General features: G+C 39.0%; 1 protein-coding gene across 1 annotated transcript in view; it reads right to left on the bottom strand.

Moving 5' to 3' along the window:
* Positions 1-7,650: 7,650 nt before the first annotated feature.
* NAV3 (neuron navigator 3) overlaps positions 7,651-13,778 on the bottom strand; it is a 253,471-nt gene continuing 247,343 nt past the window's right edge. The window contains exons 38-40 of the mRNA XM_017804448.1: positions 12,516-12,719; positions 10,184-10,331; positions 7,651-8,987 (exon numbers count right to left, since the gene is read on the bottom strand). Of these exons, the coding sequence (XP_017659937.1) occupies positions 10,212-10,331; positions 12,516-12,719 (324 nt within the window). The 3' untranslated portion in view covers positions 7,651-8,987; positions 10,184-10,211. The remainder of the gene's footprint in view (positions 8,988-10,183; positions 10,332-12,515; positions 12,720-13,778) is intronic.

The raw sequence follows: 13,778 nt of genomic DNA, 5'->3' as shown, positions 1-13,778 counted from the left end.
TTCAGAAAACAAAATATTCTGCCTCTGCTCCTCCCTATGGAGGAAGCATTATGGTACAAACGAGACACGAAAGATGTTTGTCATTGTATGTAAGCGCTCAGGTGCTCTCAATGCAGGATCAGAAAAAAAATATATGGATTAAAATACAAAATATCTTTCTCTGCTTCCTTCCTGCTTCTGCCACGTTATTGCCTGTCTGCTCTTTTCTCCCTTGCCTTCCCTGCATCTCCCATGGCAAAGTGAAATCCTGCTCACCATCAAGCACAAGCACTGTCAGTCGGCTCTCACCTTTCCTTTTCAGCCCTCTGCTGTGCCTACAGAGGGGATGTTTGTAGGTGAGTTGGGAACACTGACATGCAATGGTGCTACCCTGCCACAGCACTGCAAAAAGTGCCTTTGTTTGGTTGACTCAAAAAGTGAAACATTTATTTTGGGTTACATATGAAATATTCAAATAAGGCCTAGCTAACTCTCATATTTCTTTATCTATACCCCTTAAACCATCACTCCCATTGCATTGAACAGGCACAGGTCTGTATTTCTAAGCATAATGCTCCACATGGCTGCAGGGAGGATTTTTCAGAAGGAAGGAGTTGTTTCCCACCTAACTATTGCTTTGCACCTCTCGCCCCCCAAAGTAAATGGAAATTATTGCAGCCAATTCAGGAATGCTACTGCTGCCATCTCCTGAGAACAGCTAGGCTGAACATGTTTAATAGAGGTACAGAAGTTGCTGCTGCTGCTGGAATGTCTGCCCAACAGTGCCCTAATGAAATGGAGTCTTTTGGTTGGACTAGACTAATCTGTAAATGAGTTATATCTAAGATTACTGTTTTCAAACTAAAAATATAGGATCCAAAACTGTATGTCTAGCAGTTGCCTGGAAATCTCATTTGCAGATATAACATTAGATCACAGTATATGATGTGATTAGTCTTCTCTGCTTCCCAAAGGCACATGGAAATCCCCGCTCTACTGAGCTATGGAGGCCTCCAAGTCCAGTTGGGAGAGCTGAAATTTCAAATTCAAAGACACAAAGGCTGCTGGGACTCTCAGGTGAAATGCTTACCCTTCTCACTTTAATTGTAAGCATAGAAATTTTGAGGAAAACTGTCACAAACTACCATAAATTTAAAGACTGTCAAGGATAATAAAAAGTCTTTTCAAGTAGCCTTTAGTCATCATTGAAAATAGAATTCAGGCTCCTTCACAAATTAAGTAACATCAACAGCTCTGTGAAATTATTTTTTAAAAAGTCCCCAAATCCAAAGATTATTTTTTCCTTTTTCTTTCTCCATATGTGGATATATGACTGCATATGTTCTCACAGACAACAAAAGGTTTTTTATTTTCTAGGAGCAACTATGCGGGTCTAAAAGGCGTTCCCAGAATCTTACTTTTCAGTTGTTGAAATAAGTATTTTACATTGTAACAGTTCAAAAAATGACCTAAAGCTACATATTATGTACAACACCCTCAAAAATAAAGTGTGATAGTAGGAATGCCAATCAGTTCCAGGGGTTTCTTCATTATCAGCATCTTGAGACACACTTCCTTGCATGAAGCTGTGCTATATTGTCATCTACACCCTGCTGCTGTTAATGAAACGTCCTTCCCATTCACTCCTTTATAATAATGCTTATTCTGACCTTGGTAAAGTACTTCGAGACGATGCTTCAAAAGCACTAAGAAAGTACTACACAATATTATCTGATTATTATAACTCCAGTGACAACCATGGAAAAATGTTTTCTCTGTTTGCCCAGAGCTAATGACTACATAACAAATATCACTATAGTAACATGACTATTTCTAATTTTCTTTCAAACTGCCAATGACATTTTGCTTCACTTTAAGATGAGATGTTTCTGCTTGTAATTTCTGAACTGAATTGAAATTCTACCATTTTTTACAGTCAAAATTTACCTTTCTTGGTCACAGAAGTGGTAGTGCAAATATCCTTCTTTTCCTTTAGCAAGTCATTAAGAAGAGAAAAAACTCCTTTGGAAAGACTTAGTCTGAGAGCTGAAGAAGAGTTTTGGAGCCTCTGCTCCCACTATCCTGTATCCTAGATAATGTCTAGGATGTCTCACATTTTACATCCCACAGAGGCTTCCTCTAGGCTACAAAATATGAGCTACTTAGTTTTGTCAGAGTACCAAAAACAGTGAAAGGCTGTTTTTTAACTTAATATTCCTCAGTCATCAGAGATGGTGGTATAGAGAAATCAACAGGAGCACTAAGGGGCCATAACCTCGCAAGTCATTCAGCTTTTTCACTGCAAACATATTGCCAGGGGTAAGGTACTAGGTTTCTCAGAGCCTGCTGGCCTCTCCTGCTGCTGCAATGGGTCTTACCATGGCACTGGCAGAACAGCCAGCACTCAAGCAGTGACTGGGAGGGGATGTTGCTGACTGAATTGTGATCACTGCACACTACTCAGCTGTGACAGCATATGCTTGGCATTCAGAGCCAGAAAAGGACATGATGTTGTCCTTGCACGCTCTGAGCAGCCAGCAGCCTTCTGGGGAGTAAGGAGATGGACAAGTGAAATGTGTCAGGAAGAGAAGGGGAGCCAAACTGAGTGTCAATAAGAACAGCGGTGAGAAAAGGAACATGTATGACAAAGCAAAAGAGGAAGAAGGAATGTGCTAAAAGGCAGAAGGGCAGAGAGGGGAGTTAAAAAATGCTGAGAGAGGGAAAAGCCTTCTGATGGTGACAGGAGATATTTTCTTATCTAAAAAAGGATCCAAGAAAAAAAAAAAGAAAAAAAAAGGTTAAACCCAAGTGCTTGGAGTTCTCTGAGCACATTCCTTCCTTTCTTTGGGAATGGCAGTTCCCAGAGCAAGCTGCAAAGTCTGCCTCAACAAAGCTACCATTGCCACTGCAGTCTAAATAGACAGTTAAGGACCTCATGTTAACACCAAAAAGCTGGATTCATATAGAAATTACCTCTACAGTAAAGTCCTCTGTGTGTGTCTGTATGTGTTTGAAATAATTTCAGTAAAAGCTTATTCAAAAAATTCCACTAGAAAGAAATTCTCTGTGCTTTCATTCTAGAAAGAATAGGTGGTTTTGCTCATATTGCCTGAAACAGATCAGAGCAATGCCTGCTTTGTCCCCTCCCCTCCCACATATCCTAACAGCTTTTACACCATTTTCAACTTTAGGACATATTCCTCCATGGGAGTTGAGTGTAGTGGTGTGCTGGGTATTTCTTCAGCATCAGAGGGATGCCAGGATCCCCTACCCACTCTGGCTGCAGCAGGAGCATCCAGGGCTGCCAGAAGCATCCAGCAGAGCAAGAAGCTGAATTCCTGTCTCCGACTCTGCAGCAAGAAGCTGCACACTATGGGTCCTAAACAAAACTTCACCTGAGCTGCAGATCTCTGTAATTCTGGTTCTGAAGCAGCTGCTTGGTGAGCTGGCAGGAAACAAGGACAAAATATTCTCTGCTTGTGGTACATTCAAAGTTTATTTACTATGATATTTGGTGCACCATTTTGGCTTCAAAGGACAACTCTGTTAGTTGGAAAATTCCTGACCTTCCTGGTTTGATATTCAGCAACTCTGCTAACAAGAATGAGGGAAGAGAATCAGCAGCAAGAGGATTTTTGTGTGAATGCAAATAGGCAAATGAACCAGAAACTCCTTTTCCTCTTTATCCTGCTCCCCCAGAGGAAGGACAAGAACATGACTCAGCATTTTTGAGTATGGAGTATTATTGAGCATGGAGGTTTTTGTGGAGACAGGTGTATGTCCCTTATGATTAGGCAGAGAGTTTCAATATAACATAGCCTTTAAACCATAGATATTTGTTCTAAAGCTCATATTAAGCATATATTAAGTTTCAGCCTTATATTTTACATTTTGATTAGTGTATAGTTCAGAAAACCCCAAATATCTTGATGCCTGGTAAAATAACACTATGGTTAATTAAAAAAGTTACCTGACTGATACTCAGCAAGGGATGGCGACAGCTGAATGACAGTGATATTTTTTCAGTATGAACCATTTTTTCCAGCATGCCCTTGCCCTGTAACATATGTTATAGCTTGTCTGTCTTTCTCTAAGTAGAGTAATCTTCTATTGTCCTGCAGCTACAAATAGGCAGTTAGGTTTTATTGCCAGCAGCTGTCCCACTCCAGAAAAGGAGGAGGCCTCCCTCCATTCTGGTTATCAACATGGTCTGAAGGTCTTATTCAGCTTCAGAGAACACTGCAGCTGGCAATATGGCAAACTACTGAATGCTGTGCCTAAGCATGCAATTACATTATAATTCTTGAGTGTAATACTCTGCACAGTTGCTACAAACAATGTTCAGATGAATCTTGCAGCAGTTAGTTGACCATCTTATCCTCTGAAGATGGTGGTTTATGGAGGAATAAATTGCAGGCACTGAAGTCGAAATTAGGAAAGTGCTTTGCATGCTTCATATTATATTCAGGATGGAAAATAAAGAACACAACTTACTCAGTAAGTCTTACATAGTAAGACTAAATACGTTATTTAATCTCAGGGACCCTTAGGCTAGAGATGAAATCTACTGTGTGTGGATGTAGTTTGTTAAATAGGCTGGTAGTCTGATACAAGATATTAACCAATTCTCAAACAAGCAATATAATTTTATAATTGAAAAGAGAATTTGTTTTTACCAGAAAAGTGTTTATAAAGTATTTGAGGCACATTGGCGCTACAAAAGCAGTAATACAATGACATTAAGTAATAATGAGATTAATCATAGTAATTACTAATAAGACAACAAGGTTTTCTTTCATAGCTTTTAGGTTTTGTATTTCCTGTAATGTTAATTCAGTTAAGATACAAGATTTTCCCCCAGTGTGACTTTCCCCAAACACAGTCATTAGTCTGTACCCTTAGTCCAATACAGTGCCACTAGTTTGACCTGGATAAGCAGGAAGAGAGTACACTAAAGATCACGGCAGTTATATGAAGAGTGTGGTAATGATGGAGCTAAATTATTCATTTTGCCACCCAATTTTGTCTGGTAGCTGAGGTACAGAAGCAGTATCTCTCAAACTGCATGTAGCCTAAATTAGTTGAACAGCTTACCTGCACTGAAGAGTCTGTTTTCAGACTGCATTAGTCTTTTCATTGCACTTGCAGAGAGCAGCTGACCTATTAGTCAGCATACTGACCTAAAATACAGTTCATTAATTTAAATTACTGTTTAGTTCACTAAGTCCTCGGGCTTTGGTCACACAAATACAGTGTATTTGGTCTGCTTCTTTGTTCTGTCAGAGACATCCATTTATGGCATGATAAAATCATTAGTGCTGGTTATGTGTCACCATGTAAATGCTTTTTTTGTTACCATGTGCCTTTTCTTTCAGCTTTGGCATCTAATTGTCAAAATGCATTTTAGTTTCCTAAATTAGACAATCTAATTTAATGAAAACTGCTTGCAAAACAAGTAAATACACTGACAAAAGCAAAACACTTTTTCATTTAAGAAATTTGTTACTAGAGGCAGGACTTTACTTCATTCAGTGTGCTTACTCATTGCTATTTATCATTTAGCATTTGTTTAGGGTTGCAACTGAACAAAGAACAGTAAATGCAGTTTACTGTAGAAAGGCAAGATCACATGGCCTGGACCTTAGCTAATTTATCTTTCATGACAGATTCTATTTTCTGCTACTAGTATTATTAACAGCATTACATTTCTCCCATGGTAGTGCATCTGGAACTCTTGCACTGCAAACTCAGTGGTAGGATTTAATTTGTGTGACATTATTCAGTTATCAAGAAAAAGCTCATGCTGGGAAACACTGTGGCTAGCTAATGATAGCATAAAAAATGAGTTCTGAAGGGAAGAGCAAAGTTTAAAATACTTTGCTAAAAACGCTTTCTTTCTGAGGCTGCACTATCCCATTCCTGTCATAGGAATCTGGGTGTTCACCAAGAAAGTCTTCGGAGGAAGGTTAACAGGTAGACATGCTGAGGCAGTAGACACAGAATGAGCTGGACAATTAAATTTCATTTATTTTCTGTTAAGTAATGGCAGCTGGACAATGCAAAGACTGCAGCACTGAATTATATGAAAGCCACACTGAGATCGCTTTAGTCTATTCCTCTTTCTGTGTAAGATCGTCTCTACATATGTAATTTTCAACAGAAGCTAATCTAATCCATCCTCGGAGACATATAGTGATGGAGAAGCTGTGTGACTCATCACATACTTCCTATAATGTTATAGGCACATGGTTTTGTATGACATTCTGATATTCACACCCACATTAACTAGAATACAAATATACCCATGGCATGAGTAGCTGTAAACAATGTAGCTGTAAATCAGAAATCTTCATGGAGGGTCCTACCAGGATTCAACAGGAGTCTGCTCTGGACAAAACATAACTTATTACCTTTACCTACAAACTGAAAGACGAAGTAAAATGAAAGTTAGCAGTTTTTGGAAATTATGGAAGCTGATGGAATTGTAAATTAGACAGATGAATCCTTTGGTAGGGTGGGCTTATTGGAATATCCTGTCTTAATACAGATAAATTTGCACTCACACATCTAAGGAAGAAAGGGCATAGTTTATACAGACAGTACTGGGCTAAGTATTTCAAAATGATACAACATGAAAAGAAATCAGGGTCTTGGTAGATAATTGAGCTTGCAGTGGGATGATGCAATTAGAAAGTGAATGTCAGCCCTGAAGCCTAAGCAGGGAAAATATGAAGTGGGAGTAGGAAGGTGATATTAGCTCTGTTTATAGCAAATGTAAAACCGTCACAGGAATGCTGCATGGAATTCTCATACCCACACTTCAGAGTGGACTCTGATAAATCACAAAGTAGTCAGAAAGTCCTGCAAAAAACATGCTGAGATCTGAAAGGCATGCCTTATCGTGAAAAGTTAAGAAAGAGCAAGCTCCCTGTTTTATCAAAAAGACAAACAAGACAATTGTAAAAGATGTTTTGATTGTGATTGGCTTGTCATAAGAGGAAAAGGCATAACAAAGCACAGTATGGGATATTTTTCTCTTGATCTAACTGCAAATAAATCCCTTAAAAAAAGCAAACCACCCAGTGAATAATTACCCATATTATCTGCGAGATGCTGCATCTTCTACTCTGTATTGATATGTCTAAAGGTCTTTTCACAGAGATTGCACTTTCAGGAGAAATTACAGGCCTGCTGCTGAGACTTAGAGCTGAGGTGCTGCAACTTGCAGGAGCACAATGATCTCTTTCAACCTCAAAGTCTGTGATTAGGTGACTAACACAATTCTACTTTCTTTCTTTGTTTTCTATCAAACAGTATTGATGTATACCTGCTGAGGAAGCACCTCTAAGTCTTTTGAGTTTGAAAATAAGGCATAATACTGCACCAGCATTGGACAGATTTATCACCACTGAAATCAACAGACTTGTTTTTTAAAATAATCCTGAGAATGGGGAGACTGTAAAGTTGTTTCTGAACAGCACAACCTGTTCCCACCAAGGAAATAGCCATTCAAAAATCATGCTGAATCACAGGAACTGGAAACAGTACTAAATTTTGTTTCTACAGAGATTAGTTCTGCTGAATACAGAAAAATCACATCCTTCAGTTTGTAATTTTATTTATCTATTCTTATATTGGAAATAACATCTAACTCTTGAGTGGTCCTGACTGCAAAAACACCAGACTGTGTTTTCAATAAATAATTCCACTTTAATGGCAAAGTAATAATTTAGACAGATACAGTGTGCACACCTGCAAAAAAATATACGCAAGCTGGTTTACAAGCTAGAGGAACAATAAACCAATAGAAAATACATCATCCAGTTAAGTCCGATGACACCAAATACTTATTATTAGGGTTTTACAAAGACTACAAAAATTTTCAGATGATTTATTTCACTGTTTCTGTCTATTTACATGATATGTTACATCAAAAATGTACAAAATATAAAATGTGTACAGACAAATGCTTCACAAACAATTTCTGAGTTGTAAACTAGGTGGACTCACTGAGATGTATTGCAGGAAGTTTTGTATATGTAATATTGTGTGTTTGTGAGCTGAACATGGCAGGAAAAGATTTGCAGGTTTACTCAGAGCACAGGTACAAGAAAGAGCAGCTTTGCTTGAGTTCTTTGAGTCAGTCAAGGTGTATGAGCTAATATTTTGCATCAGAAATGGATCTAGATTTGGGGGGCATGATGTTGGTTTGACTGAATCCTACATGCATAAATTCAGAGTTTTATTAGGGCAGTAGCACCGTGTAGGAACCTCTAGATTCAGCGATGCAGCTGAGTGCCATTTGGAAACTGCATTGATTTCTTTGAGTTACAGCAAGTGACCACAGGGCAGCCACAAGGAGTTAATAGCACCAGATACACATCCTGAAGGTGACATCCATGGAGGTGTACAGTACATGTCTACACAATGCCAAAGCCCTTAGGTACCTTCTTGTTCATGTGCACCTATTTCAACCTCACGCCTCTTATGGTAAAAGAGCATTTCCGATTACTCCGAGCAGTCTGAATGCAATCTGTTCGTAGCCTGCCGTGACATGTGAACTTATAACATTTTCAGACTTCCCCCCCCAAATGCATTTGCTTCATATAGATAGTGAAAAGTGCTGACTGTAGCATTGATAGCTCCTGCATAGTCATAATAACTGTAAGTACATGACAAACACACCAGGTAATAACAGGTTTTAAGGTATGCATTCTTGTATTTGTTTGCAACATACGGGAAATCTCAGCAAGTGAAACATCTCTTAACACCAACAGAATAAAATACATTTTTTTGTTTGTTTTTGATTTGATTTGTGCAAGGCTTCTTTTTTTGTTTGTTTGTTTGTTTTTTTCAATATTTACAATACCCACCCAATAGACTGTGCAAAACCAACCCACTTTTACAGTATAAACTCTTCCTCTTCCACAGTGGACATCACTGCTTCAATGTTCTTTTATGCTGAATTCTTCAGGTACAACAATAGCAATCAAAACAACATGCTGAAACTAGAAAAAGGAAAAAAAACCCATATATTTGTGCTCATGCTGCATCAAGTGTATCCAGCTCTGCTGGATAAGTATTCAAAACATCTATCCTCCAAAAATTCCATTCCATGGGACTAAATGGATTTGAGCTGATTTTGTCAGCATTTAAGTGGCAGTAGAAGTGGGTTTGGGTTCCTTGTGTATTTCTGAGGGTAGGCAGAGCAATCTATTCACAAGATAAAAATATTATATAGCAACTGTTCTTTCTCGTATCCATTACTTTAAAAAATCATGATATACAGGTATGAGGCTACTATGTTACTGATGTTTTCTCATTAGTAAATGAAGAAAAAAACAGTGTAAATTACCGATGGTTTAGGAATTAAACCAAACTGTAAAACTGTTCTAGAAATCTGTTTTAAGGCAGTGAGACAGCACCATAAGAAATGTTCCTTCTTTCACTGAAAAGGCTCAAACAAATGAAGCCCTAAAAAGCCTTTTATCAGTGTTGGTTAATAATTGGTATAAAACTGTTGTTAAGGAGTGGGCAGGTGGTTAAAAAAGACCCTTGTGGTAAAAAGAACTTTATAAAATCTGTGACTTGTGTACTAAAAACTTGATGGAGCGCATCACCATGACCATGGCAGTTAGAATTAAATTGGCACTTATCCAGCATATCACAGTCATGTTTTCTGGTGATTGCACAATACTGTTTGTGCTTTCTGAGTTACTATCATCTTTGACTCGTTTTGGAATGGGCAGTAGTGTACAACACAAACACCGCTGCCGTCCTGTGACCAGCACCATGTGGCACAACAGAGGTTAGAAGAGAATTAGAAGACTGCATTATTCATGCAGTGCCTCAGAATAAACTAAGAGAAAAAAACCAAAGAAGTTTCACTGCAAACTTGTACAGAGAAACAGAGACAGAGAGAGAAAGAGGAAAAGGGAAAAAAAAATCCAGTTTGGCTAACACGTGTGCAATCTGCTTAGATGCCCTTGGTCTAGGGCACTTTCCAGTTGACAAATGGAGTCTCACTTGGCTCCATATGTATTGAAATGCCTTGAAATTAAACTAATTCAAGCTTTCCACTTCAATTTTTCTTCCTGACTTTGCAGAATTATGTCTCCTGCCTACCTACAACACACCATTCTCACTCAGGGACCTTGGCATGCTGCTTTAATACTGGCAGTGGTCTCGTGGAAACAGATTTTACCATAATCCTCCACCAAGATTTGTCCCTTTCAGAGAGTTGATTCAAGGGATGAATCCAAAATGTCATCATGGTGGCTGGTGCTATCACTGTCACAACTTTGTGCGCTCGAATAGTTGGCTGCCTCTTGAAGCCTCATTAGCATATTCATCTGAAAGAAGAAAGCAATGTTTACATAATCTCATCTCATTTAATACTGTAGTGACTGTGTTAAAATTTAATTAAGCTCCCTTGCTGTTTGAGGTGTGCTGACATCTAGCTGAGGGACGATACAAAAGGATTTCAGAAAGGGCAGGGTGTTAGCAGCTCCTACTGCCACTCTTTTCATTGCCTTCTGGTTTTTAAATAGAAGTTTAGAGGTCCAAAGAGCCAGAAGGATACAATGGAACTGCCTGCTAACTCTCTTTAATTGAGGGGTGAGACTGGCTGCAGCTGCAACACTGGCAGGGGAAGGAAGCCATATCTCAGCTGCACATCTGGGTCCATATTTGGAGACTGTCAAGCTTCCAGATAATTTTTGGATGGTGTAGGCACACTACATTAGAAAAGGAACTGAAAACACAATCACAGTAACATACCCCCTCTACAAGAGAAAGATGGGGAGGGAGTGAGAGGAGAAGACTGAGGCCAACTGCTTCACAAAAGAGTCCCATCTGTTGTCAACGGGCTGACCTCAGCAGCGGAGCAGCAACAGATCCTCCTACCCAGGAGAGTAGAGCCTCTACTAAATTTGAGGATTACTGGTGCCTGAAATCTGAAAAATCATCAAATTGCAGCACTAAGCCCCAGAAAACTACTTGGATGCTTGATGGCTAACTCTTGTGTAATGATCAGGATTTTATTTATAGATGAATCACTTCTGCCAGCACGCTCAGGACTGCAAGGAACATTGACATTGCTTTAGTGTTTTCCAAGAAACAAATATGCTGTCATTACAGAAAAAAAAGGCAATGAAAAACCATAAAGGTATTTTTATCTGTTTGTGTTTTAAGCCCCTGTTTCCAGTTTGCTCAGAAATCCTTACATCTCTATGGTTTTAACCTGCACTGTAAAGTTTCCTTTAGGCATTCAACAGTGTTTAATACTATCAGGTAGCTTTTGCTGAAGGTTTAATAGGTATCCATGCTTGTGAATACAGGATACATGTGATGGGTGTTCAATACAGACTGCACATGACATGTTTTGTTTCCATAAATGCAGTGTCTGTCTCCCCATCAACTCCACTGGAGGCAGGAGCAAGCCCTCCAGTCACAACTTTCAAGCTTCTGATATTTAGTCAGATACAGATGCTGATCAAAACATGCAGGGACCAGGGGTGATGGGACACTGAACTCAAGCTGCCCAAGTATTTTCACCTTAATAGTTTGCTGTGTTGGAGGCTCATCCAATACACTCACTGGCAGCCCAAATCACAGGGTCAAATTGTCATCTGAAAGCTTATGGACTGGGAGATGGGTGGAAATTAGGTGACTTTCTACACGTCCTCAGGATGTAAGGTCTGGTTTTGAATATGAAACAATAAAGCTGAGGAGCCATTTTTTTAGCACTGATAAGAGTTAAAAGCGTTTTCCTCTGAGAAATTATCTTTTCCAAGGACTGCCTGTATTCCAGAAATACAGTTCTCTAAAATGGTATTTTGAATTGTGATAAAGGCAATCCGCAGAGAAAACACTATCCAGTTCAACATGTGCACTTTAATAGTCCATTATCAGAGGAGGCAATGGTAAACCCAAAAGTCTGGGATCGTATTTAAATAAAGCAATACATGACAATGAGGGAAATCAACCTCTTATCATTTAATGCCACCACACTTGCATTCCTTTTACATTAGGACAGTCATCAGCTATCTTGAAATATTCTGAGGAATGGAAGGATGGCTGCCTAATTTCCATTTCCACTAAATTCTATATGATTGACAAGTTAGATAATGTGAATATCTTGGTCCTTCATTTGTAGAATGTAGACAAAGGACTGCCCAATGCAGAAAAATGTTTTTAAAATAAAACCTGATTAATAAGTTGCTGAAGAGTGGTGCTCAAACATTATAATAATGAATAATATAATTATCTATTAATTAATTAATTGTAATAGTGAAGACATTTCTGGGCAGATAGGAAGTGCAAACAATGTAGAGACATATTAACATGCTTATGATACCTGCCTTCCTGTTAGATTTTACTTTCATTTTCAACATTTTAATAAATTATAGTAGGATTCATTTTAAAAGCCCATTTTTGAACAGGTGCACAGTAGATTTTTGCTGTACAGTGTACAATTTCACACGTGACAGTAAAGTACATCCTGAAAAGTCTTTTCCCAAAAGTTTGAACCTTACCAAGGGATCCCCCTCTGTATCAGTCTGTGGAACATGCTTAGAGGTTGTTCCTTCCTTTGCTGATGCATAACCTTCATAACCAACATCTTCAGGTCTTAACTGAAGTAGCGATGGCCACTCATGTTGTTGAGATGCAGAGCTCCATGGATAGGTATCAGCTACCCACTTGGAGGGATCCTCCCAGGGTGCCCTCTTCCCGTACATCTATATTATGGATATAAAACAGGTAAGTATTCTACAGAGTTTTCAGTACCAGTTGCAACAGCAGGAAAAAAAATCATCAAAAACACCTCAACCATCTTAGAAAGGGCTTTGCTTTCAAATGTGCACAGCACTCATATATATAAGACATTCAGGAAACTCCATCTGCACTGATGCTTCTTCAACACACAGAGTGGCTGCAAGTTGAAAAGCACTTCATGACTACTGATACTTGTAGACAACAGTGAGAGCCACAAGTTCTTGATACAATGTGAAATGAGACCTTCAGGTAATTTGCTTATGGTATGTCAGTGAAATTAACTCAGACCTATCTAAAGCATTCACATTAATTGGATTTTGTTTAAAGTGAATTAGGAAGTGTCAGTACAGATTGCTCGCTTCTCCTAGCAAAATGGAATGCAGAAGAACTTCTCATGGAATAGATTTTTCCCTACTATGAAAAAGCAAAATGCTTACAAATCTGGAAGGATGACAGAGGAAGTAAGAATGAGGATATTGTAATTTTAGGAGGTCTGGTAGCCTCCTCACTAAAATGCAGCCATCTCTACATTGCTATTCACAAGTAACAAGTTAACCAAGAACCCCTTCGTTGCTGCTTTAAAGATTTCCTTTAGCTGTGACAATGACACATTGGGATAGGGAGCCATTGACTAAGCTTTCTGTAATTTCTCCCGCCTCAGTCTCATGCAATCCACGGAACAGCATATTGGCAGGGCATACACTCATGGAGGATTTAGATAGGCTGCACTCCTGAAGGGAGTAAAACATGGAAGGATTTTAGTGCTAGAGGCAGATGTGCTTATCACTGCAACACCTGCTCCCAGGCCTTTGCTGACAGAGCTTCAGGTTAGGCAGCCAAATTCCCTATATTATGCACAGAGATACTCAGGCTCCTTCTGCCCTACACTGAGGCTAGGCTGCTACAACAGGGATCTGCCTAACTAAGCCAAGAGGAAGTGTTTCTTATGGAGGTAGCAGGCTAACTCCAGGCTGTAGACAGCACTTCCCTTCATCTGAGATTAACAGAAAAGAAATCTTTTC

This window comes from Lepidothrix coronata, unplaced genomic scaffold, assembly GCF_001604755.1.
Source record: "Lepidothrix coronata isolate B3197 unplaced genomic scaffold, Lepidothrix_coronata-1.0 Scaffold9, whole genome shotgun sequence".
NCBI lineage: Eukaryota > Metazoa > Chordata > Aves > Passeriformes > Pipridae > Lepidothrix > Lepidothrix coronata.
The sequence above is the reverse complement of the archived record's forward strand: the minus strand, read 5'-3'. Positions and strand labels throughout refer to the sequence as shown.